Source organism: Heterodontus francisci, chromosome 15 (assembly GCF_036365525.1).
Source record: "Heterodontus francisci isolate sHetFra1 chromosome 15, sHetFra1.hap1, whole genome shotgun sequence".
Classification (NCBI taxonomy): Eukaryota; Metazoa; Chordata; class Chondrichthyes; order Heterodontiformes; family Heterodontidae; genus Heterodontus; species Heterodontus francisci.
The window spans coordinates 60,177,285-60,204,088 of NC_090385.1; the positions used below are offsets into that span (position 1 = coordinate 60,177,285).

Below are 26,804 nucleotides of genomic sequence, written 5' to 3' on the forward strand. Positions count from 1 at the left end.
AATACCAATGTGTGGCTATGTAATAAAATTACCCCACAAAGGATGATTAAGTGCAGAATTGGACAACACTCCATATACAGTAAAAGCAGAATACTGCAGATGCTGGAATCTGAAATAAAAACAAAGTTTCAGGTCTGTGACCTTTCATCAGAACTCTGCTTCTCTCTCCACAAATGCTGCCTGACCTGAGTATTTCCAGCACTTTCTGTTTTTACTCTATATAGTGTCACCAATGCTGTCTAGAAAATCCAGAGTGTCCAGATGGGACTTATACTCTACAGCTTCACAAACTTAAATTTAACTGTACAGCAATAATTGTCAAAACAAAAACTACTGAAATTCAATCTACACAAGTTTTATGTTTAAACCATTTATTTTTACCATTCAATATAATGCAAAGTACAAGAGCAAAAGCTTCTTGTACACAGCCACAATTTATATATAATTACAGTTGTGATTAATACATGTTAACAAGATTCTTTTATTTAATATATTCCCATTTTATGCAGTTTTAAAACTTGGCCAGTGATCTGGATACTCATCCTTTATACGAGTCTGGTGTGGGATAGGTGGAATTTGGTTACAGAGGACAGTATTTGACACGAATCTTCTATTAGCGAGAAGACCATATTCCATAAACCATGGAGTATATTGGAAAGTGTTACAGTGAAGGGTCTGGACATATCAGTAAGATGAGGCTTGGGATGTACCAGCGAGTTACATGAAGGAGTAGGGTTATTACCCTGTAAATTAAAAAAGACAGCTTTTATGACATCTAGGAGTGCTTTGGTCTACACTCCGCAAAGTATGAAGAATACAAATAGAAGGAACGCAAGGATAAATCTGGGTAAAGCAAATAAGTCACTGACTTGCTCCAGAAATCACAAGTTAACTCAAACAAAGCCTTCCTTCTGTAAATTTGTGCTTGTTAAAAGGCTATGAATATGGCAGTTCAAACACAAGTTGCAAAACTAATGACAGCCTATTGTGCAGGTTCTTTAGGAGGTGGGTGTTCATTAACAGATTTGCCATTAAAACACAGAACTAAAATACAAGCGTATCGTATTTGTGAAAAAGTGTTTTAGCTCCAACTGTGAGAACCCAGTTGTAGGCAGGCTATGATTTATACTCGACAATAGCTCTGAAGAAATAATGCTTATAATTACAGGTTGACACTTTGATACAACCCTCCCATTTTGTTAATCCAATATTGAAAGAACACAGTATAAAATTTATACTGTGCTCTATAAATGCTACATTTCTCTCTACCCAACATGGACCAATTGGCTAAGAACCATTCTCCATAGCATTTTACCTGACGACTGGCACAACTGTGACCCAAGTGTTTTGACGATACAAATCAAATGAGAAATAAAAGGACATTCTTGCACTTAGTCCTGATGAGATTCCAACATCAGCATAATATATGCCCTGGGAATTGGATTAAACTGTTCAAGCCCACTCTAGCTAGGAGCCTTACTAGTACCATCTCATGTAGCTGGGCTAGATACAAATCCATATTCCACATATTTGAGGAGCAGCATTCTTATCCACAGTCATCCAGTCCTTCACATCAGAAATATGGAGAGCTGAAGAGAGGGATGACTTTCACTTCTCTTGAAATCGATGCAAATCCAGATCAAAGAAATGAAAAGACAGTGCCATCACTCTGCTTAAAAAAAAATGAAACCATGAATCCCTGGATAATCTTTATCTATTTAAGAGCTCAGTGACTTGCTCAAGTCCATATAATGATAGGAACTTATGGTTTCATGATTTTATAAAAGGAGCTGTGTGTGTCTGGTTCTAGAATTATGCATAGAGACTGCATCATGGAGGCTGCTCAGAAGCCAGTTCAGGTTCAGTTTCATAAACATTTAAATTGACACAGTCTGCAAAGGGATCAAAGTTGCACAAAGACACACAATGTGATGCATAAAAAATATACAAAGTTTGGTTAACAAAAGCTCTACGTACAGCAGCATTACTAGTAACCCTTTGGATACACAATCACCCAGTATTTGTACCACATCTGTTATAACTTCCTCGGATGTACTGTACATAAATACTGGCCACATGACCGGCGTAAGAAACTTATTTACATTTTTACATTGGTCCAGTAAGGATTTCCATTCGTTACGGCTTCTTTCCGCATGTCCTTACTTTTACTTAACACTGTGCCTCAGTTCTGAAGATATGCAACACTTCATACACTTTCCAAACAGTTGTGAAACAGACCTATTTAACATTACAGCTCCACAACTTGCATTGGGAGGTGGATAGATGGTCAACACCCCTGGATGGTTCCGAGGAAGCATTGGCATTATTACCAGTTCTCACCAATACAACTCAGGATGTTACATAATTCTCAGATTTTACTGGGGTTAGGGAGGGGGCATTGAAGAGAAAAGAAAGACAAATCACAATCGACTTAGTGCTACTCTAAAGGATAGTGATGTCAGGAGAATCCCTGCACACAATTTTAGAAAGTGCTCAACAGGTTGATTCAAGTCACTCAAAGTAATGCACTATATTAATTTTAAAAGTAATTAGAACAATTATTTCACAATCACTGAATACAATCAAGAATAAAATATGGTTTTGTATTTCAGTTGTAATGCAGTAACTCCTTCAGTTTATGAAAAGTATAAAAATGTCTGAAATATAAGGCAAGCAGAAACTAGACCCTTTCAATGCTTGGTATTTGAAGGCAGAAAAGATGAAACATTACACGCAGATCTCCAGTGAAATCCTTATGCCAGTGGTTAAAACTAGATTTCTCAGCTTTTCCTTCCAATGAATAGGACAATGGTTCTTACTCACTTCTTGATGCAGGTTGGCCATGAGAGGCCACCACATGCTGCTGACACAATGATGTAAATGACAACCTGCAACACAAGATATTTTGTTGGTATTACAAAGCAGATTTACATAGATTTCTTTCTCCTCCACCCACCCTACCATCTTCACTAAACAATATACTCAACAGGGGAGGCAGTGGTACAGTGGTAATGTCACTAAACTAGTAATCCAGAGGCCTAGGCTAGTGCTCTGGGAACATGGGTTCAAATCCTGGCAGTTGGTGAAATTTGAATTTAATTAATAAATCTGGAATTAAGTTCTAGTCTAATGGTGACAGTGAAACCATTGTCGATTGTTGTAAAAACTAAGTCCTTTAGGGAAGGAAATCTGCTGTCCATACCTGGTCTGGCCTACATGTGACTCCAGACCCACAGTAATGTGGTTAACTCTGAAATGGCCTAACAAGCCACTTAGTTGTATCAAAGTCTGAGAAAAGGAATGAAACTGGACGGACCAATGACACCCCAAGGACTGCAGCAGTTCAGGGCAGCACTACCTTCTTGAGGGCAATTAGGATGGGCAATAAATGCTGGCTTAGCCAGCGGCACCCACCTCGCACTAATGAATAAAAAACATGACAAATGAGCAGCACATTGGAGATGAAAGCAGAAAACACTTGTCAACATTACATGTAAAGTAGGAGCAAATCATACAATTGGAAGCTATAAGATTGCGCAACTTCAAGACAAATACTGAAGTTCCACAGCACTAATTTGTGAAGTTCTAATATTTTACTGCTGAATCTGAGAAATACTACCACCATGTTTCCTGTCTTCTTGAACTGCACTTTTCCCCAATAAAAAAGTCCCTACTAAAGAACTTGATACATTTAAAGAACCTTCAGCCATGAACAACTGGTTGCTTCTTCTACTAGTAGTTAATAAAACTGCCAGTTGTTCACTCTGTTTAAGAGTTGGATAGTTTTAGAGATACAGCACTGAAACAGGCCCTTCGGCCCACCGAGTCTGCCGACCATCAACCACCCATTTATACTAATCCTACACTAATCCCATATTCCTACCACATCCCCACCTGTCCCTATATTTCCCTACCACCTACTTCTACTAGGGGCAATTTATAATGGCCAATTTACCTACCAACCTGCAAGTCTTTTGGCTTGTGGGAGGAAACCGGAGCACCCGGAGAAAACCCACGCAGCCAAGAGAGTTGACAAGCCTAACGAATTGAAGGATGTTTCTTTTTTAATGCTCTTTGCATTTTTTAAAACTCTAACTGACTTCAAATACTGGTTATGTTTGAGGAAAGCCCAACATTTTGAATAGGGACTTAACTAACACTTGGGTGGCTTAACATTAGAGAGATTTCACTACCAGCAAGAACATCTTTCATAACATTTGTGGGAACTTGGTAGTGGTAAAAATTAATATTCCTGCTGGTGCTTTTCTCTACATAGTTACTTATTTTCCCAGTCCCACTCCATTTAGCACCAAGGAAATCAGGCATCTTTGAAAAAGGGAAAAATACCACTTTAAAGGCTCAAAGCAATCCCATTACAAGAAGGATTTAAATATAAATTACAAAGCTGTGAGGACATGGGAGCTTGAAAGCAAGGTTGTCCAAGATTCAGCCACGGGCCAGAAGCCAGCCTGCTATAGGTTTCCATCTGGTCGGCTGCGTAGGGTCTGAACTCAGCCAATTGCTTTGTCCTTTCCTTTGATTAGAATGTCAAACGTAGCTCTGCTTTAACATGCAGTGAAGGGGGGAGGGAAGGAGAAAGGAGAGGGAGATACGCACACACAGGGAGGGGGAGGGAGGAGGGAGTTCCTCCCCCGTGTGTCTCTATCTCCCCACCTCCCCGATACTCTACATTGTTACATCAAGTGTGCGGGCCGAGATTGACCACTTATGTGAGCAAAAACAATGCCAGTTATGTCACTAAATCAGTGTTCAATATAGTGATGAGAAAGTAAGTCAATAAGTTAGTCTTCTCATTTAAAGCTTCTTCACAAAAATGCAATGTGTTGTTGTTTTACTTAATAGCAAGATTTTTTTTTTTTAATGCTTATATTCTTTCTGAAATTCTCTCACTGGTAAAAATATGTGGCTGCCCCTTACGTGAAATGGTTGGACACCCCTGCTACAGAAAATAACTTTAGCATTTTTCCAAGGAGGGACTGCTGAAGTTCTAACTTGGAGCAAGCAGTCTTTTGACCAACATGAGTCAGCACGAGACAGCCCTTGTTTACATCTCCACCAGCTCCCCCACCACCCAAAGACTCTGAATGAGGCTTTCGTAGCAATCCCATTTCCCAGGAAGATAAAGAAATATTGGTTTTGAGCTACAGACTACAAAAAATTAAAATTACAATTTAAAAAAATCCAGAAAACTTGCAAATGATATAGTGCATTTCATGATCTCAGGACATCTTAAATTGCTTCACAGTCAATAAGCACTTTTGATGAATGGAAAGTGATTTGAGTGCAGATTTTTTTCTTTAACTGGGGTCATTCGATAATTGTACAAATTCGGGAGACTGTGAACCTGTAGCTGTTTATTAAAATTAAACTCATTCTGTTCTATGAGCAACTCAAGCCCCTTTGCAAGTCACATCATAAGGGGAAGGAAGGATCACCAATTTTGTAATGCAGCTGAGTAGCCATTTTTAGCCTGACACTCCATGCATCATGCACAGAATTTTAGATGAGACCTTTTGATACTAATTAATTTCATAGAAGAAGCATTGTCCAATGTGAGAGTTCATTAACATTGTTTGTAAACCCTAAAGGCACCCACATTACAAACAATAGAGAAATATACTTACGATTGCTACAATGGCAATAATAATAGTCAGCTTGAGGTTTTTCATACACATCGCTCTGGCCAGGTTTCTACTGGTGGTTTTAAATGTGACTGACTACAAAAACAATTAAAAGTTACATTTGATGGTTGATTGCAAACAGAGCAGAAAACATGTAAAATGAATGCTTGGGGGAGCAGTGGCGGTAGTTGGGGGGTGAGGGGGGGCGGTGAATTAGTTCTCTAGTCACCTTTTCTTTTAGTGCTTGAAAAACCAAGGGCAAACGCAAATAAAATGAATGTGCAGATTACAAAAGGAGAAAAATCAACACGGCAAGAAAATAATGTAGTAGACACTTGCAGTTTCAAACTCTTTTCTCACCCTCAATCCTCATTTTCAGAACACGGTGGCACTTCAAAATAACTCAAAGGGAATAAGTGGACAAATCTTGTATTTATACAGACAGAATATCCAGTTGCTTAAAAGTCTGAATGCATGACTTGATTTCTGACCACTAAAACTTCCCAGGGTCTGAGGGAAGATTGCAGTCATTAAGAGGAAAACAAAACCAATATTTATATTTGCAGTTATTGGCTGCCTCCAGAGATGTTTGGGTGGGAGGGGTTGCAGTGATGTCACCGAGGTAATTCTTGCCATCTCAAGAGGCAAGGTTCCACCTTATTACGCTGGTAGTAGCACTGTAAATCAAGGTAGTGCCAGCCTGGTAATGGAGAGGTGCCATAAAAATGGACAGGATTATAACTTGCCCTGTTCCATAGGAAATAAAGTTTTTGAAAATGATCACAGAATCAAATAATACAGTGCAGAAGAGGCCCTTCGAGTCTGCACCAATGCATTAAAGACACCTGACCTATCTACCTAATCCCATTTGCCAGCACTTGGCCCATAGCCTTGAATGTTACGACGTGCCAAGTGCTCATCCAGTTACTTTTTAAAGGATGTGAGGCAACCTGCCTCTACCACCCTCCCAGGCAGGGCATTCCAGGCAGTCACCACCCTCTGGGTAAAAAAGTTATTCCTCAAATCCCCGTTAAACCTCCCGCCCCTCACCTTAAACTTGTGACCCCTCGTAACTGACCAACTAAGGGGAACAGCTGCTCCCTATCCACCCTGTCCATGCCCCTCATAATCTTGTACACCTCGATCAGGTCACCCCTCAGTCTTCTCTGCTCCAGTGAAAATAACCCAAGCCTATCCAACCTCTCTTCATAGCTTAAATGATCAGAGACCAAAGGATAACTTTTATAAAAGGAACTGAGCATATGTATTGAAAACTCAGAAGTGGCCCCCTTCCATTAATGGACAACACTGAATAATATACTCTTGCCCACCCTCTCAAGTATAAACATTGGTTATTCAGAATTCACCCAGTTTTAGAAGGTACTTACTTGAGTGAAAGAATCCTAGAGTTCAAAAGTTTACTTTGTATTTTAGTGCAAGTTATAAGAAAGACACTTGATACTCACAGAATCTACTAAGTTCTCAGTTTTGTCGATCAACAACTCTAATTTTTCTCCTCTTTGTGCCACCAAATCTAGAACATTGGAAAAGTTTCCAGGTCAAGTCATATTAAGAAGAAATCAAAGCAAAGTTTTAAAAGATTTATGAAATCATTTAACATATTTCAGATTGAAATCTAATTTTCTTACCCAGTGTATAATTTGCAACAACTTGTTTATGCTAACAGATTTTAAAATAGAATTCTAAAAACTTGCCTTAAAATGTAGAAAACATACCATGGTGCTTTATTTGGTTGAGGGGTGGTGGGGGAATATTGAAGGGTGCAGGACAGGATGCACAATTAGGGTAGTGAGAGGCCATGGAGTGATTTGAAGAGGAGGGGTTTAAAATTCAATGCACTGCTGGGCAGGGAGCCAACATAGGTCTGTAAGGACAGGAGTGGGCCTTAGTGTGAGAGTGACTACAGGCAGGTGAGTTTTGACAATTCACAGCGTTTGGGTAGGAATGGGGACCAGCAAGGAGGACTTGAAAAAAAATCTAAAAAGGTGATTAAGAGGTTGGATTTGAAGTGCCACTATGTTAAATAAAGAGCAAGATTTTCGGCCCTCTATGGGGGAAAATGCATCTCTGGATAACACAATAAGAGAAGGCATGGCGGGAGATATGTTCGTTGAGTTCAGATATGTAGAAGTGCAACAATGCTATTTCAGCCCATGGATTTGGGCAACATAGAGGTGATGAAGGAAAGTATGGTGGTTGAATTTAGTAAAAGCTATGGACAGGTCAGATGGCTGATATGCCAAGGGTAATCTTGGTGCTGTGAGCAAGACAGAAACTGGTTAGAAGGGATTTGAAGAGAGTTTTGGGAGAGACAGGGATGGAGCTGGGTGGTGGCAGAACACATTTGAGGGCCATAGAGATGGAAGGGATGTTCGAGGTGGCATGCTAATTGAACTGTACACATATATGAGGGTAGACCCGAGAAGATGAGGTGAATACCCTAGTTTTAAAAGGGAGATAAACCATTTAAGATTCAGGAAGCCCAATTGAGTGATCAAGAATTCAATGGGGAACAGAATCAGCTGGTGAATCTCAGAAGAGATGAGCTTAAAGCAGAAGGAGGAAATGGGAGAAAAACTGCATAGTTACAGGAGGATTATAGGTGGGTCAGGAGCATTGGGAAGAGGAAGGAAAAGGTAGATAGTACACAGATTGTCTCAGAGAAAAATATGTACTTTTCACTTGGTATTGAAGGGCAGGGTGTAGAGATAGGGGAAACAATTTTGAGTTAGTGACTCATCATGCAGAAAGGATCCATAGATTGTCCCTCCCCCTTTAGGATCATCCTGGAGTATAAGAGGTGGAGATTCCTAAAGGCAGCAAGGCACATAGCGCTTAACACAGTTGAGACAGGCCTGGCCATGAATGACTGGATGTGAAGATAGGAATTGTAGCAGAGGGAAATAGGATAGATGATCTGGTGGGAATGAGGGCAAAGGCATACTAGAGGGAGCAATACAGCAGTTAACAGTGGTAAAGTATTGTAATGAGAGGAGTAGGACAATTCACGAGGGTATTCACTGATAGGGTTTCCCCATGGTCAGATATTTGGGTTTGGGGGAAGTTAAGTGATGTGGGCATGAAGGGACACTAGACAAAAGATCACTGAGGCTGGCTCCTCTGACAAGAGCAAAGAGGTCACAAGAGATGGCAAAGTTGAAGTGGTCATGGTGGGACTGCTCATGTGAAAGGAGAGATTGAACAAAGATAGGATGGCAAAGTTGGAGAATATGTTAAATCAATCTTGTATAATGAGGGAGAACTAAGCAAGTATCTACTTGTTGAGCTTGGAAAGCAAACAATAACTCAGATATAGTGCTAGTAAAATTTGAGTTGTTCCTCTTTCATGTTTACTTAAATTTCCTTGAATTAGTCATATCACTGAATGTCCACAGAAATCATGATAGAAAAGGATTAAAGACTAAAAGGTCAGGGCTCGAGGGCATTTTAGAATTCCTCACTATAATAAAATGACGCAATAAGAAAGAAATCGGATTCAATCTTGCAACTGAGGTCATAATGTTTATTTAAATCACCAGATCTCACAGCCGCACATTAATACAAATACCACTGCACTTCGCACAAACCACTAATTCCTGTGATCATTAAATCCTTGGCACACCTACTGTCCAGTTTCTTGAAGCACTAAAAATGAAGGATTAAAAGTACTTGAAAATTAAACTTAAAAGCAAAATACTGCAGATGTTGTAAATCTGAAACAACAGAAAATGCTGGAAACACTTAGGTCAGGCTGCATCTGGAGGGGAGGGAGGATTAAAATTTCAGGTTGAACTGACGAAATGTCGATTTGAAATATTAACTCTACCCTCCTCTTTGCACAGATGCTGCCTGACCTGCTAAGTGCTTCCAGCATTTTACATATTTAATTAAACTAAGCACATATAATCGGTGCGAAGTTTTTTTTTAAAAAAAAAAGAGGACTTTGATTTAACAGATTCACAATCAACACTGGAAACATGCAATGATACAAAAAGAGTAGCAAAGAATATACTAATGTAACATTATTTGGCTATCAACATTGTGTCAGAGTGGTGGGGATCAACTCACCACATGATAAACTGTACAACTCTCTTGGGACAGGGGTACTGGTATATTTCAATAAGCTGTTATCACAAATCTTAGTGGTTAGTTATAAAACAGCCAGGCTGTGAGAACTTGGTGTGCAATAACTTCAGTCAAGAAAACTAGATTTTCAAAATCGAAAGCTAAATATGTATTTTCATGCATACCAATATTTCGGACCATGATTCCTTTCAACTCATCTACTTGTGCTTGAGTCTCCGAAATACGATCCGAGTTCTTGTTTTCTGACAAGTATTTCTGAAATCACATGTGACAAATTCAATGTTCTCTATTTAAAAGGTCAGATGTATATCCACATGACACCCATGTAGGTCTACATTCAAGCTGTTGTTCAGACATCAGTTGCAAGCAAAGCAGCCAGTGTTGAATGACTGCCAACCTGGAATCTGAACCCAGCATCAGCTTCCATCTCCCTGTTCCTTATGCAAAAGAATATTTCTTAAAAATCAAGGTAATAGTGTACGTATGCTGGAAGCAGAGTGACATAGGTGGTCCGTAACATTCAATAGTGGCAACCTTTAAAAACAGAATCTTTCACATCTTATATATTAAATGAATCCTTGAAATAACCAATTACTACACAATAGGATCAATGAGCAAGTTCACAAATTCAGAGTTAAGTGCTTGCACTCAAGACCATTTGCTGAAACAAAGCAAATTTGAAGTACAGACCCCCCCAAAAAGTCAATAATGAGGAATTTTCCAGCTCCATGAACAATTCAATCATATCATCATGTGTTTGGAATTACAAGCATTTTTCTGCTCTTCAATTAATGCCACCCTGTTCCTCAAACAATCCTCCCTAGTTTGTACCATCCTACTCTTCATACCTTCTAGTTTATGGTATTCTATTCATAAATGATACACAGTGACTATCCTATTTAAAATATTTGATCTAAAGACATAAAAAAGCACTAGTGACATGAGTTACTAGACTCAAGATGCCATTACACTTAAAATAGAGGTAACATTCAGAGCAAAGCAATGATAATTCTTTTCACACTTTTTCTCCTGAAGGCACATATTCCTCTGGTCCAGTTATACTATACTAGGTAGTCCCTGGTCCTATTCTCCATATGCAAGTCTAGACAATGAGTGTGGGCATGATATTCGACTATATAGAGCATCAATCATGATTTCGTCCTCATGAGGAGTGCCTGCACATATTCCACAGGACAGGTATCAATGGCTAGCACTCAAGAGGCGAGAAACCAGACTATTGTTTCCCTTCTCTTCCTAGATGGCTGAGGCTATTTACAGATCAACTACTGCCTTAGCTAGGATCAGCTGACTCAATACAGACTGAGAATGGAACTTGGGGCCTTCTGGTCAATATAGCTTAGCAATGTATTGAGAGGTGACTTTACCACTATGACTAGGGGAGGTAATTACAAGCTATAGATCACCAAGGGATTGAGAAGCTAACAGTTACATCTCTCCATGTTGAGGGGGTGGGGGCACAAGGAAGGCAGGAAAAAGGTGGCGATTACAGTAGAAAAAAGGTTCCAAACTAAACAACTGCAAATGTTACTCATTGAAAGTATTTTATGATCTATATTAATGACTTGGATGAAGGGACCGATTGTATTGTAGCCAAATCTGCTGGCGATAAGATAGGTAAGAAAGCAAGTTGTGAGGAGGACACAAAGATTCTGCAAAAGGATACAGATAGATTGAATGAGTGGGCAAAAACTTAGATGGAGTACAATGTGGGAAAATGTGAGGCTGTCCACTTTGGCAGGAAGAATAGAAAAGCAGATTACTTAAATAGAGAGCGACTGCAGAATGTCGCAGTACAGAGGGACCTGGGCGTCCTTGTACATGAATCACAAAATGTCAGCATGCAGGTACAAGTAATTAGGAAGGCAAATGGGATGTTGGTCTTCACTGCAAGGGACTGCAGTACAAAAGTAGGGAAGTCTTGCTACAACTGTAAAGGACATTGGCGAGACCACATCTAGAGTAGTGTGTGCAGTTTTGGTCACCTTATTTAAGAAGGGACATACCTGCATTGGAAGCAGTTCAGAGAAGATTCACTAGGCTGATTCCTGGGATGAGGGGTTTGTCTTATGAGCAAAGGTTGTGCAGGTTGGGCCTATATTCATTGGAGTTTAGAAGATTGAGAAGTGACATTGAATGTACAAGATCCTGAGGGGCTTGATAGGGCAGATGCTGAAGAGGATGTTTCCCCTCGTGGGGGGGAAAATCTAGAATTAGGGGGCACAGTTTCAACTTAAGGAGTCTCCAATTTAAGACCGAGATGAGGAGGAATTTCTTCGAGGGTCATTGGTGTTTGGAATTCTCTTCCCCAGCAAGCAGTAGAGGCTGGGTCATTGAATATATTCAACACTGAGTTAGACAGATCTTTGACTAACAAATTGGTCGGCACAGACTCGGTGGGCCGAAGGGCCTGTTTCAGTGCTGTATCTCTAAACTAAACTAAAACTAAACTAAAGGAGTCAAGGGTTATTGGGGGGGGGGGGGGGGGTGAAGAAAGAGAGAGAAGATAGACAGGAAAGTGGGGTTAAGGCCATAAATCAGATCAGCCATTATCTTTTTGAATGGCAGAGCAAGTTCGAGGGGCTGATTGGCCTACTCCTGTTTCTTATGTCCTTAAGAGGCAAAAAGATATGACTGAGTTGAAATCAAAGCAATTCTCCATAAGGCAGAGTAGTGGGACACAAGTTTGGGCAGGACAAGAATTAAAGTTAAACAATATGATATGACCAGCCTTTTGGCAATTTTATGTTTAACTGGTACACAAACAGTCCAGTCTTTCAAATCAGAGGGAGGGTTTCATGCAAGAAACAACTGTCTTTTCCAGTTCCTAATACATTACACTAAAGAGATTGAAAGTTGCCACATGCTCACCATCTGTGCAGCTAATACGCTGGAGAATTCACTGTTCATTGCATAAGGCAATGCTGTCTGTGCCCTTGAACCATATGTGGTTTGAAATCTTTTCTTTATTTCATTTAGAAAGGTAAATGCTCTTGATCGTTCAAAATCCTGAAATGTAAATAGAATATTTTGAATTAAATGAAGCTCTAGAATTTGAGATAAAAATCCAAGTTTCATAGGACTGTATAATTGTACATGGAGGACACAAGAACAAGTATCAGCACAATCTTCTCAACAGCAGTTGATATAGGCCTGCCCCTTCCTCCCCCTAACGTTATCACTACAGAGCAGTCAGGAGACTTGAAATGCTTAGATGGAAATCTAGATCATCTGGATTAAAGTGCATTCTTGCAACATGCCAAGAAAGCAATGCAATTTTAAAAAACATTCACAAAAAAACTCATTTGCAGAACCAAAGGTGAGCGCAGTTTGTACAAACTACATTTAACCACGTGCTAATTCCCCAAAGGTTACTTGTTTAGATTTCATACTTACATCATCTGTGATACACAAGTATATTATCCTATCTTGGCAAATATAATGAAATAAGTAACTGTGGAAAAGAAGAAATTGGTTAATATACAAGAGGTTGGCTAAGCTGAACAGTTTATAGCATTTAGCAATGATTCAGCATGTTGGATGATTGGAAAGAAAAAATATTTTTCTAAACATTTAGTTATATATGGACATTAGTTCATACACTTGTGTAATTAATACCTGTAGCAGCTTCTGCAGCTGTACACAACATTTGCTCTGTGGTATTTTGTGAGCATTTACAAAGCAAGTGGTGCACAATTAAGAAACATAGATGGGGAGACAAAACGTGCAGTTAGAGAGGTAGGTTTGAGACTTTTGAATGTAGGGAGATGTAGAAAGGTGAAGTGGTTTTGGAGAGAAATGCTAGTGGGCAGAGGTATAATGGCTGAAAGATCAATCTCTGATTGTGGGGCAGAGGGGGTCAGGAAACCAAACACACACACACATGCTGGCTCAGGGTCAGGAAACCAAATACACATTGGCCCAGGGTCAGAAGAAAGCAGAGTACATTCTGGGACATATGGCTGAAGAATACCCAAATAATCATTTGGTAGTACAGAACATGAGCACTGCTGAAAATAAAGACATTTTGTCAAAACTTTTCGTCTTGCACTCAAGACAATCCGCAAGAACACCAATGAAGAGAAAACAACTTTATACTGTATGAAAAGAGAGTGCTGAACGGTTGGCAAGTGGACTCTGATTAGTAGTGGCATTGCCATGGAGAATGCATCAGTTTACAGTGACTGACAGTTAACTGTCAAGTTTTGTTTGAAACTTAACCCAGGCAGCTTGACTGGTCAAGGCATTGCCCTGAGGAATGAACCAGTGAATGGCTGTCACTTTGTTTGGCTGGAACAGGTGCATTGTGTGTATATGTTCTGTCTGCAAAGAACAGGGCCCTGTGTATTAATCTATGTAGCTTTCAGTATGCACAAACGTGCCACACAGTGAGCCCTACTGACAATCTTAATTTGGTTGTCAGCATAATTCTTAGCAAACGTTGTCCTATCGCGGAATCACATCTAATGTTGGACACGGTTTTGAGTTTTGCAAGCATTGGCTGGTTGGGTACTGCCTGTACCTTGTCCATTGTGAACAGCAGCAGGGACATAGAACCATAGAGGGTTTATGGCACAGAAAAAGGCCATTTGGCCCATCGTGTTTGTGCCGGCCAAAAAAAACCCGATCCAACCAGTCTAATCCCACTTTCCAGCATTTGGTTCGTAGCCCTGCAGGTTACCCTACTTGAGGTACATATCCAGACAGCTTTTAAATGAGATAAGGGTTTCTGCCTCTACTACCCTTTCAGACAGTGAGTTCCAGACCCCCACCACCCTCTCGGTGAAAACATTTTTGCTCATCTCCCCTCTAATCTTTCTACCAATCACTTTAAATCTATGCTCCCAAATCACTGACCTCTGTTAAGGTAAATAGACACTTCACCTCCACTCTATCCAGCCCCCTCAAAAGTTTGTACACTTCAATCAGATCTCCCGTCAGCCTCCTCTGTTTCAAGGAGAAGAACCCCAGCTTATCCAATCTGGATGCTGCCCTCAAGCCAAAAAGATGTTCTGCTTATCATATATACAAGTAATGTGATAGGTGAATTTCAATGCCAACGTGATGCTAGGTATATAGGCCATACGTATCAAATATGTCCCTTCAGCTGGTCACAACAGGCAAGGTACAGGCCATACCCAGCCAGCCAGTGCTTGCAAAACTCAAAACAGTGTCCAACATTAGATGTGATTCCGTGATTGGACAACATTGCTAAATAATCCTCAGTGTGCTAAGAATTACACTGACAACCAAATTAAGATTGTCAGTAGGGCTCGCAGTGTGGCACATTTGCAAATACTGGAAGCTACATATATTAATACCTGTTCTTTGCAGACAGAAAGAACATATACAAACATTGTGCCTGTTCCAGCTGAACAAAATAAGTGACAGCCATTCGCTGGTTCATTCCTCAGGGCAATGCCTTGACCAGTCAAGCTGCCTGGGTTAAGTTTCAAACAAAGCTTGACAGTTAACTGATGCATTCCACATGGCAACGCCTCTACTAATCAGAGCCCACTTGCCAACCGTTCAGTGCACTCTTTTCATACAGTATAAAGTTGTTTTCCCTTGATTGGTATTCTTGTGGATTTCCTGATGAGTGCAAGAAGAAAAGCTTCGACAACATATCTCTATTTTCAGCAATACTCAATACCCAAATAGGTTGTGGCTAATTAGTGGACAGATTTGATAATTGAATCACTGGGGCACAAAGAACCAGTGGAGCCTTTGAGGAAAGTGGGAGCTGATAAGTTTGTAGAATTTAGTGCAGAAGACTGCAGGCACTGAATTTGAATAAATGAAGTTTGTGCCAGTTGGAGGCCAATGAAGGCATGGATTAGAAAAATTGATCAGGTGATGCAAGGTGTAGGCGAAAGTGATAATAAAGCAGATAATTTTCTAAACGTAGAAGGTAGTGTCCTTGGTGATAGACAAGATGTCAGGTAGGAAGCTCACCTCACACTGGCAAGGAGTGTGTTACAAGGGTGTGACACTGGAAGCCATAAGATGACACTACACCTACAAAGGCAAAGCTCTAATAAAAGCCATAAATTCACATGCAATACAGGCACTCTCAAATTTATCCAGATGCCCACTCTCCGATTCCAAACACTGCCACAGGTTAGAAATTGGTAGAGATAATTGTCAAGTTTTATCATATAGCATCAAGTTATAGAACATGCAAGATGTTTTAAAACAATTATAAAGCTTAAATGGGACTTAATGGTGCAGTGCAATGCATTATTCCATTGCCTCTGGGTCAAAGTTCAAACTCAGTTCACCGTGTGGATGAAAGTCGTTCTTACCCGATGCCTGTGTAAAATGAATTTGGGCTCATTACATAAATGCACTAGGTTCAGCTGTAACGTAACAATCTCACTCAAAGGCCCCAGATGATATGGGAAATGGAAAATGGTATTTTGGAATAGGGGCTGCTTTTCTGATGTTGAGAAACACTAATGCAGTAGCGTCAAGACAATATTACTCTACATCCAACAGCTATTATAACAACCTCAGAATAGTTGACAGGTGCCTAAAAATGGGAAAGCATTCAAATTCCTCATTTTAGTAAGCAAAGTGCGTGGTCGACTTCGTGGTCGCAAATTGTTCTGCTATTTCACAACATTCCCCAAAGAAGAGTGCAAAGATACGAAAGCAAGGAACAATCTCAGTAAGCATAAAATTGAAACAAAGAACCCTAGACTATGGGGTAAGCTTACAGGAATAGGGGTTTCTGTAGAATCAAATGTTGACAAAGAAGCAACAGTCCAAATATGTACTAGAAAGAGTTCATCACCTGATAGCAATATAATATATATGGTAAGGTTGAGTCTAGCACTTGCACAATTCTGAAACCAAGACTTTGGTACTTACTTTCCATGGGAGTAGGTTAGCTTATTATTTTCTGATGGAATCTTTGATAGTATCTGTTCAGTCACTTCCAAAAAATTCCCACCACACCAGGCATTCTTTGCAAGGATGGTAGTGCCTCTTGCAACTACTGCAAACAAGATAGCCATGATGACTCTGAAAGGTGCTACAAGATACAAGACAAAAAATTACATTGCAGTTAATCTGGAAAGACTACACTTCAATGGAAGAAACACTCCGACCATCACAATCTTACGTACAGTTAAGAGTTCTACATTGACATCTTAACGGGTGAGGAAAGAGTGACTGCCCTTGACATCAACGCAGCATTTGACCAAGTATGGCATCAAGGAGCAAAACTAGAGTCAATGGAAATCAGGAGGAAATTTCTCCACTGGTTGCAGTCATACCTAGCACAAAGGAAGATGGTTGTGGTTGTTGGAGGTCAACATCTCAGTCCCAGGACATCACTGCAGGAGTTCCTCAGGTCAGTGTCTTAAGCCCAACCATCTTCAGCTACTTCAATGACCTTCCATACATCACGTGAGAAGTGGGAATATTCGCTGATTGCACAATGTTCAGCACCCCAACGCGACTCCTCAGATACTGAAGCAGTCTGTGTCTATATGCACCAAGACCTGGACAACATTCAGGCTTGGACAGATAAGTGGCAAGTTACATTCATGCCACACAAGTGGTGGGCAATGACCATCTCAAACAAGACAGAATTCATCCATATCATCAGTTCTGATGAAGGGTCACTGACCTGAAACGTTAACTCTGCTTCTCTCTCTCTCTCCACATATGCTGGCAGACCTGCTGAGTATATCCAGCATTTCTTTTTTTTTTCTTGTTTATATTTCAGAATCCATCCATCTCCCCATGACATTCAATCACATTACTATTGCTGAATCCTCCATTATCAATATCCTTGGGGTTATCATTGACCAGAAATTGAATGGGACCAGCCATATAAGTACTGTGACAACAAAAGGTCAGAGGCTGGGACTTTTGTGGTGAGTAACTCACCTCCTGACTCCCAAAGCCTGTCCACCATCTACAAGGCACAAGTCAGGAGTGTGATGAAATACTCTCCACTTGCTGGATGAGTACAGCTTCAACAACACTCAAGAAGCTTAACACCATCCAGGACAAAGCATCCTATCCTGCTTGATTGGCACCCCATCCACCATCTTCAACATTCACTCCTTCACCACCAATGCACAGTGGCAGCAGTGTGTACCATCTACAAGATGCACTGCAGCAACTCACCAAGGCTCCTTTGACAGCACCTTCCAAACCTGCAACCTTTACCACCTAGAGGAACAAGGGGAGCAGATGTATGGGAACACTACCACCTACACATTCCCTTCCAGGCCACACAGCATCCTGACTTGGAACAATAATCACCATTCCTTCACTGTCACTGGGTCAAAATCCCTTCCCAACAGCACTGTGGGTGTACCTACGCCACATGGACTGCAGCGGTTCAAGAAAGTGGCTCACCACCACCTTCTCCATGGCAATTAGGGATGGGCAATAAATGCTGGCCTAGTCAGTGACACCCACATCCCATGAAAGAATTTAAAAAAATGAAACTTAATTGTTCCATAGATGCCTGTCCAGGCAGTGAGCAAAATAATTGAACAGTCGGACTTAAAACATTGCACATGCAGCAAAAACTCGAACTGGAATACAAAATAGAACACACTACTGAACATTAATTTTCTTTCAAGCAAAGCATGGGTATCAGCCATATATACACACAGACATGTCATGTTTAATATAGAAAAATATCCCAAAGCAATTCAGACAAAACAAAACTTTAAACAAGAAAGTTGGAGCAGGAGCAGGTTTAAAGAGGTTCTTAAAGAGGCAGGGGAAGAGGGAAGGAGAGGCTAAGTGGTTTAGGGGCAGAATTTCAGAGCATGAAGGTTAAGTAGCTAAACGAGGAGAGTGCAAAAGAGGCCAAAATCAGAGGTAGTGTGTTTGAGAAGGAGAGAGAGGGTTGTAGGTTGAGGTTGTTAGAGATAGGAACAGGAAGGCAGTGAAGAGCTTTAACCATTTTACTTTGACCAAGTCTCCTGCACTGATAGAACAAGTTCTTTGCTTAGTATCAACTTTAATGTTGGGCTAGAAATCAGATTTTCAAATTCAAGTTTTACTTTAATCATTCTCTAAAAATATAATCTATTATTCATTTCAACATACAAACCTGAAAAGATAATCCAGGAGAAAGATAATTATCCAACACAATATAACAGAAATAAAAGCAGAAATGCTAGAAATACTCAGCAGTTGTGGAGAGAAAAACGGAGCTAACTTTTCAGATTGATGAAGGATCATCGAACTGAAACGTCAACGGTTTCTCGCTCCACAGACGCTGCTGAGTGTTTTCAATATTTTGTTTTTATTTCAGATTTCCAGCGTCTGCAGTATGTTACTTCTGTACAGTACTAGAGATTCTGACTATGCTGACCCAATACCAAACTGATGTACCCTATAGCAAATTACGCATTCAGAACAAAGTAAAATAATTATAACACAAAAAAGGGACAACTATACAAATCTATTTTTATCGCAACCTTCCTCAGTAAATCATTAGATTTACTTAGCGCATTCCCACTAAAACACCTAGGGAGAGGCTCTAAAATAACTTGAGTATATTATACTCCAGTGACAGGCCTGTAACTATCTTCAGCGCATTTTCATTTTGTAATTCTAAATGTTCTCCGAAACACATCACAAGTTACGAAAGCCAAGAGTTTAAAACAGATCACCCAACTCATTTTCCTGTCCATCAGTGCTTCCATTTCTGAACACTGATCGCAGTTCGTAATAGTTAGCTAGTTTAGTTGTAGGTCTTATAACAAATGGAATGAACGAAGTAATTCCTAACAATCCCGAACTTACAGGAGTCTACAGGCTCAATTAATTAATTACCCCTCCGACACCTGACTGACTCTGCACCCGAAAGAAATGCTCCTCAGATTGGAAGCTCGACTATGACGGTCAGCATTTTTCACTCTGAAAGTGAACAGAATAGGAAAATCTTACATCTACCATTTCACTTGTCCAAAGTCCTAATGACGGCAACAACTAACTGGACTTACTCTCGTCCTATCCCAGAGCACCTACCTCCCTGAGCCTCCTCCCGTCCGAGGCCTTGTTATCCTGAAACAGATGCCTCTCCACACACTTCCGGTCAGGTGCCCTGCGCGCACAACTGCCTGGAACTGTGGGAAATGTAGTTTGTGCCGCGAACCAGACATTAATCGGAACCTTGTTAAACTGCGAAAGCTGGTCCAAAAGGAAACTTTTGTTTTAAAAATATGAAAATGTTAATTTCTTAGGCAGCCATCCCATGAGTTATGTGGAAAGGATCTTAGGGACAACGCTGGTGTCGACACACAAAATAATTACAACTCCCAGCGGCCCGTGCGGAGTACGCAGACTGGCTGACGTATAATCTGTGCGCCGCTGTCATGGGCTAGACTCGAGCCTGAGAGTGGCAGCGTGAGTATGGCAACGACTGAGGGTACAAGGAAACCTGTTTTAGAAGTGGTGAGTACAATGTATTGATTAACTGGCAGAATCTATTTACTCTACGGACTGTCTGTAGAGTAATCGGTTCAGGTGTAAGAGAATTACATAGACTCTACAGCACAGACATAGTCTTACTCGGCTCTACTGCTATATGCTGCGGTTTATACTTCACTTTATGCTCTACGGCAGCGAGGCCTGGACAACGTATGCCAGCCAAGAGCGACGTCTCAATTCATTCCATCTTCACTGCCTTCGGAGAATACTTGGCATCAGGTGGCAGGACTATATCTCCAACACAGAAGTCCTTGAAGCGGCCAACACCCCCAGCTTATACACACTACTGAGTCAGCGGCGCTTGAGATGGCTTGGCCGTGTGAGCCGCATGGAAGATGGCAGGATCCCCAAAGACACATTGTACAGCGAGCTCGCCACTGGTATCAGACCCACCGGCCGTCCATGTCTCCGTTATAAAGACGTCTGCAAACGCGACATGAAATCGTGTGACATTGATCACAAGTCGTGGGAGTCAGTTGCCAGCATTCGCCAGAGCTGGCGGGCAGCCATAAAGACAGGGCTAAATTGTGGCGAGTCGAAGAGACTTAGTAGTTGGCAGGAAAAAAGACAGAGGCGCAAGGGGAGAGCCAACTGTGCAACAGCCCCAACAAACAAATTTCTCTGCAGCACCTGTGGAAGAGCCTGTCACTCCAGAATTGGCCTTTATAGCCACTCCAGGCGCTGCTTCACAAACCACTGACCACCTCCAGGCGCGTATCCATTGTCTCTCGAGATAAGGAGGCCCAAAAGAATACTTCACAACAGCTTCCCCCTCGCCCTCTATTCCCATCTCCTTAAATGCATTAGTACTATTTACTTGAACCATTCCACGTAGCAGTGAATTTCACATTCTCACCACGCTTTGTGTAAATAAAATGATCGTAATTTTTTTATTTTATCTGTTACTGGCTATTTTATATTTATGCCCCCCATGTTCTGGACTCGGCAGCAAGTTTCTCCACATACAGCCTTTTCAATCCCTTTATAATTTTAAAGACCCCTATCGAGTATTCTCTTTTCCAGAGAAAAGAGTTCTAGTCTGCTCAGTCTTTCCTGGTAGCTTCTTCTCAATTCTGGTAACAGAAATCTGGTATCAGTAAAGTGATGGGGGGGGTGTCATCGGCAGTGCTATCAAGCCGCACTTGCTTAGCCATAACCTGCTCAGTGGTGCCTAGTTTGGGTACCCGCAGGGCCACTCAGCTCCTGACTTCATTATGGTCTTGGTTTAAATATGGACAAAAGAGCTTAACTCGAGGTGAGGTGAGAGTGACTGCCCTTGACATGAAGGCAGCATTTGACCGAGTATGGCATCAAGGAACTTTAGCAAAATTGAGTCAGTCGGAATCAGGGGAAAACTCATCACTGGTTGGAGTCATACCTAGCACAAAGAAAGATGATTGTGGTTGTTGGAGGTCAATCATCTCGGCTCTAGGACATCACTGCGGGAGTTCCTCAGGGTAGTATCCTAGGCCCAACCGTCTTCAGCTGCTTCATCAATGACCTTCCTTCAATCATAAGGTCAGAAGTGGGGATGTTCGCTGATAATTGCATAATGTTCAGCACCATTCGCGACTCCTCAGATACTGAAGCAGTCCGTGTAGAAATGCAGTAAGACCTGAACAATATCCAGGCTTGAGCTGATAAGTGGCAAGTAACATTCGTGCCACATAAGTGCCAGACAGTGACCATCTCCAACAAGAGAGAATCTAACCATCTCTCCTTGACATTCAATGGCATTACTATCACTGAATCCCCCACTAACAACCTTCTGGGGGTCACCATTGACCAGAAACTGAACTGGAGTTGTCATATAAATACTGTGGCTACAAGAGCAGGTCAGAGGCTGGGAATCCTGTGATGAGTAACTCACCTCCTGACTCCCTAAAGCCTGTCCACCATCTATAAAGCACAAGTCAGGAGTGTGATGGAATACTCTCCACTTGCCTGGATGGGTGCAGCTCCAACAACACTCAAGAAGCTCAACACCATCCAGGACAAAGCAGCCCGCTTGATTGCCACCCCATACACAAACATTCACTCCCTCCACCACCAATGCACAGTGACAGCAGTGTGTACCATCTTCAATATGCACTGCAGGAACGCACCAAGGCTCCTTAGACAGCACCTTCCAAACCTGTGACCTCTACCACCTAGAAGGACAAGGGCAGCAGATGCATGGGAACACCACTACCTGCAAGGTCCCCTCCAAGCCACACACCATCCTGACTTGGAACTATATCACCGTTCTTCACTGTCGCTGGGTCAAAATCCTGGAACTCCCTTCCTAACAGCACTGTAGGTGTACCTACCTCACATGGACTGCAGCGGTTCAAGAAGGCAGCTCACCACCACCTTCTCATGGGCAAATAGGGATGGGCAACAAATTCTGGCCTAGCCAGTGATGCCCACATCCCATGAATGAATTAAAAAAAACATACTTCTTGGTCTTTTCTGTACTTTCTCTAGTGCTTCAGTATCCTTTTTAAAGTATGAAAACTGGAATTCCGCACAGAAGTATGGTCTAACCAGAGTTTTATATACATTTAGTACATGTTTTGTAATTTATTATTCTAGAACAGTGTTGTCCAGTAAATTTGGAATCCATATATAGCTAATTAAAGGCCCGATCAGGTCAGGAAAAAAGAAACCCGACCCGAACCCGACAGATCCACATTGGACCCGTGCCCGACCCGACCACCGGAATGTTCACTTTACTTACCTTGCGATTCCGAATCTGCAGGAAGCTGCAACTTGAGCGCAATGACATCATAGAGACGCTCACTGCGCAGACTCAGAGTTTCCCTCCTTGATGTCCCAGACTCCAAGCTCAAGTAGGCGTTTCACCTTTTGACACTTACTAAACTCAACCTCCTAGCAGAGCAATACTTACTGTGTGTGTCCGACCCAGACCCGACCCTGAAAGTCGGACCCGGAAGAGTGACCCGAACCCGACACGTTGTCAAGTCCCGTCGGGTTCGGGTCGGGTAGCAGACCTTTATAGCTAATTACATTTCCCATTAGGAAGTAAAGAATGAGTAATAGACATTGTCCTTAGGCATGGGATCTTAATATTCATGTCTAATTTACAGCAATAATCCATTTGGCCCAACTGAACTTTGCCAGTGTTTATGTTTCACACGGGCCTGTTCCCACTCCATGTCATCTCTCCTTATCAGCGTGTGCTTCTATTTCTTTCCTCTCTCACATTCATACAATGTATACATGTGAATTTTAACCTTTTTGTGCATTTGTAGGTAAAATAGTAAGACTGAATGAATGCTTGAGTGTCTTTTGATGAGTGCTTTGCTTCCTTGATTACAGAATGGTGATAGATGTTTAAGTAAACATAGACGAGTGAAGTATATTTATCTTTCTCTGTATTGTGTGAGTGCATTAAGGCATTTTTAACTAAAATGAGTGCATATGGCTACTATGGTGTCACAGCTGCCAAACCTGGGGCTAGTCAACAATTTCTTTTGGACAGCACTGGTCTTACAATGTGCTTTGTCTGCAGTCTTTATGGCCTTATCAACATATATTGGTGATCTTGGCTTTTTATCTATCTGTATTCCCAAATTGCTTTGCTCATCCACCCTCATTAATTTATTGCAAGGAATATGAGGCCTCCTTATTTCTCTTACTAAAATTAACCACCTCACCCTTCTATTGAATTTCATTTGCTATTCATCTACTTCTTGTACAAACCTGTTATTGTTTTCCTTCACCTTAGTGTAGACCTCCACCTTTATTAACTTTTTCACCCAAAGGATGGTGGGGGTCTGGAACTCACTGTCTGAAAGGGTAGTTGAGGTAGAAACCCTCAACTCATTCAAAAGGAGTCTGGATATGCACCTCAATTGCCGTAATCTGCAGGGCTATGGACCAAATGCTGGAAGGTGGGATTAGAATATGTGGATCGTTTTTCGGCAGGCACAGACACTGTGGGCCAAGTGGCCTCTTTCTGTGCCTTAAACTTTCTATGATTCTATTCTAATTATCCTGCAAATTTTGACACCATACCTCAAATTTCTGAGATCGAATTATTTACTTATATGGTGAACAACAGTGGTCCCAGCATGGATTCTTGAGGGACTCTACTTCCCATTTTCTGCCAGTCCAAGAAACTTTCCTTAACTGCCACCCACTCTTCTGTTTTGTAGCCATCTTTCAATTGATTATATAAAAAAAAGAAAATATTGGGAATACTCAGCAGGTCAGGAGCCATCTGTGGAGAAAAAAACAGTTAACTTTTCAGGTCTGTGTGACCTTTCAATTGATTACGCTGCCTTACCCTGCTTTCACGTTCTCTGACCTTTGTCATGAGTCTTTTATGTGACACCTTATTGAAGGCCTTTGTGTACTCTTTTATGTTACTACTACAAAGAATTCAGTAAAATCGGTTGAACCATGACTATCATTTTAGATATCCATGCTATTTTTAAAAAATTATATTCTGTCTTGATGTTTTGTTATATTTTAGGATGTTGCCTACCACAGATATTAAGTTACCTGGTCTATAGTTCCCTCAATTAGTTCTATCTCCTTTTTTGAACAGAAGAATTACAGTTGCTGTTCACCAGTGCTCTGGTACTATTTCTATTTAATTTTTATATATGGATACGAATGCCTCTGCTGTCACTGAGTTTCTTTGAGTATCTGCATGAGTAATCAATCTGGACTCTAGGCTGTGTCCTCCTTAAGTTTGGCTAATTTGTCAGTATTTCCTTTCATAACTGTTGTAATATCCCTCTTCACTTTATTGAGAGGATTCTGGTTGTAATAAACTAAGTTATTCGTACCTGGTATCCAGGTTAGAGAGAATGAGCAGTGTCTGCGGGGGAATTGTGTGGGGAGCTATTCTTGGCAAGTCAGCATAGTTCATTTGGTAACACTTGTTCCCGAATGAAAGGTTTTGGGTTCAAACCCCTGTGCCAGAGGTTTGAGCTCAGGAAGTGCTGTGTTGTCCAGATCTGTCCTTTGAATGTTCTGCCGGTTCAGGTTGATGTTACAGATTGTGAAGCACTATTGCACGTTTCACTAGCTATTTAATTTTAATCAGCAATATATTTGAACATGGTTGAACACACCATCCTCCTCCAGATACCTCTCCATTGTCTTCTAGGTGGCTGGGACTGCTGTCACCTGGTTCCATTCTTATCTAGCATATCGTCGACATAGAATCACTTGCAATGGCCTCTCTTCCTGATCCTGCGGCGTTAGCTCTGATGTCCCCCGAGGATCTATCCTTGTCCCCCTCCTATTTCCCGTCTGCATACTGCCCCTCGGTGACATCATCCGAAAGCACGGCATTCGTTTTCACATGTATGTTGACGACATTCAGCTCTACCTCATCACCACCTCTCTCCACTCCTTCACTGTTGCTAAATTATCAGTTTGCTTATCCAGCTTCCAGTACTGGATGAGCAGAAGTTTTCTCCAATTAAATATTGGGATGATTGAAGCCGTTATTTTCGTCCCCATTCCAATCTCTGTTCCCTAGCTACTGACTCCATTCCTTTCCCTCGAAACGGTCCGAGATTAAGCCAGTCTGTTCGCAACTTTAGCGTCACATTTGACCCTGAGATGAGCTTCTGACCTCATATTCATGCCAGCGCTAAGCCATCCACCTCCTCAAAATGGCCAGACTTCACCCTTGTCTCAGCTCATCTGCTGAAACCCTCATTCATGCCTTCATTACCTCCTGGACTTGATTATTCCAACGCACTTCTGGCTGGTCTCCCACATTCTCCTCTTCATAAACTGAAGGTGATCCAAAACTCTGCTGCCCATGTCTTAACTCGTACCAATTCCCATTCCTCTATCACCCCTATGCTTGCTAACCTATGTTGACTGAGGTCATGATTTTAAAATTCTCATCTGTGTTTTCAAATCGCTCCATGGCCTCGCCCCCTCCCTACTTCTGTAATCTCCTGCAGCTCCACAACCCTCCAAGATATCTGTTCTCCTCTAATTCTGGCCTCTTCTGCATTTCTGATTTTAATCGCTTCACCATTGGTGACCATGCCTTCGGTTGCCTGGGCCCAAGCTCTGAAATACCCTTCCTATGCCTCTCCAGCTCGCTTTCCTCCTTTAAGACACTCCTTAAAACCTACCTCTTTGACCAAGCTTTTGGTCATCTGACCTGATATCTCCTTTTGTGGCTCGGTGTCATACTTTATTTTATAATGCTCCTGTAAAGTGCTGTGGAAAGTTTTATTATGTTAAAGGCATTGTATAAATTGTTGTTGAAAGTGTCTATGGTGTGCCCCTCTTCTATCTCTCTAACTGTGAAAGATAATACCAATGGCTGCAATAACTATCTGATTTTACAGTCAACATATACTCTTAGCCCTAAATGCTGCTGTTTTATATACTACAGTCTGAAATAAATTGCTGGCAATGTACCAGTTAATAATAACCTTCGTGGTGGGTGGGGTTAGATGCAAGGACAGTTTCAGATAGACTAAAACTAAATACTAGTGAATGTGGAAACTGATGAGGGGAAACTGCGTGATTATATAATCAGCCACAGAAGATGTTCACGGCCTTTGATAACTCAGGAGTTCT

General features: G+C 41.3%; 2 protein-coding genes across 9 annotated transcripts in view; one reads left to right on the top strand and one right to left on the bottom strand.

Moving 5' to 3' along the window:
- Positions 1-349: 349 nt before the first annotated feature.
- On the bottom strand, positions 350-19,880 carry sybl1 (synaptobrevin-like 1). Of its 8 annotated transcripts, none has more exons than XM_068047611.1 (9): positions 19,776-19,880; positions 16,641-16,803; positions 13,164-13,221; positions 12,639-12,776; positions 9,914-10,004; positions 7,109-7,176; positions 5,646-5,738; positions 2,824-2,888; positions 350-743 (listed from the first exon to the last, which is right to left on the bottom strand). In XM_068047611.1, the coding sequence occupies exons 2-9, from the start codon at positions 16,784-16,786 to the stop codon at positions 662-664; spliced, it is 741 nt and encodes a 246-aa protein (XP_067903712.1). In that variant the 5' UTR covers positions 16,787-16,803; positions 19,776-19,880; the 3' UTR covers positions 350-661. The 8 variants fall into 8 exon arrangements, with proteins under 8 accessions (XP_067903712.1, XP_067903716.1, XP_067903714.1 ...); XM_068047615.1 differs by lacking the exon at positions 19,776-19,880 and adding an exon at positions 19,751-19,773; XM_068047613.1 differs by lacking the exon at positions 19,776-19,880 and adding an exon at positions 19,695-19,736.
- Positions 19,881-20,105: 225 nt separating this feature from the next.
- polr1d (RNA polymerase I and III subunit D) overlaps positions 20,106-26,804 on the top strand; it is a 63,971-nt gene continuing 57,272 nt past the window's right edge. The window contains exon 1 of the mRNA XM_068047618.1: positions 20,106-20,201. Within this exon, the coding sequence (XP_067903719.1) occupies positions 20,160-20,201 (42 nt within the window). The 5' untranslated portion in view covers positions 20,106-20,159. The remainder of the gene's footprint in view (positions 20,202-26,804) is intronic.

What these genes read in the sequence shown, in the direction of transcription:
- sybl1 (XM_068047609.1), bottom strand. Translation starts at nt 19,450, where the DNA reads ATGGAAGCACTGATGGACAGGAAAATGA. An exon ending in ACTGATGGACAGGAAAATGA is followed by an intron (nt 16,804 to 19,422) that starts GTTGGGTGATCT and finishes TGTATCTTGTAG; the next exon opens with CACCTTTCAGAGTCATCATG. An exon ending in TTATTGCCATTGTAGCAATC is followed by an intron (nt 2,889 to 5,645) that starts GTAAGTATATTT and finishes CTTGTGTTGCAG; the next exon opens with GTTGTCATTTACATCATTGT.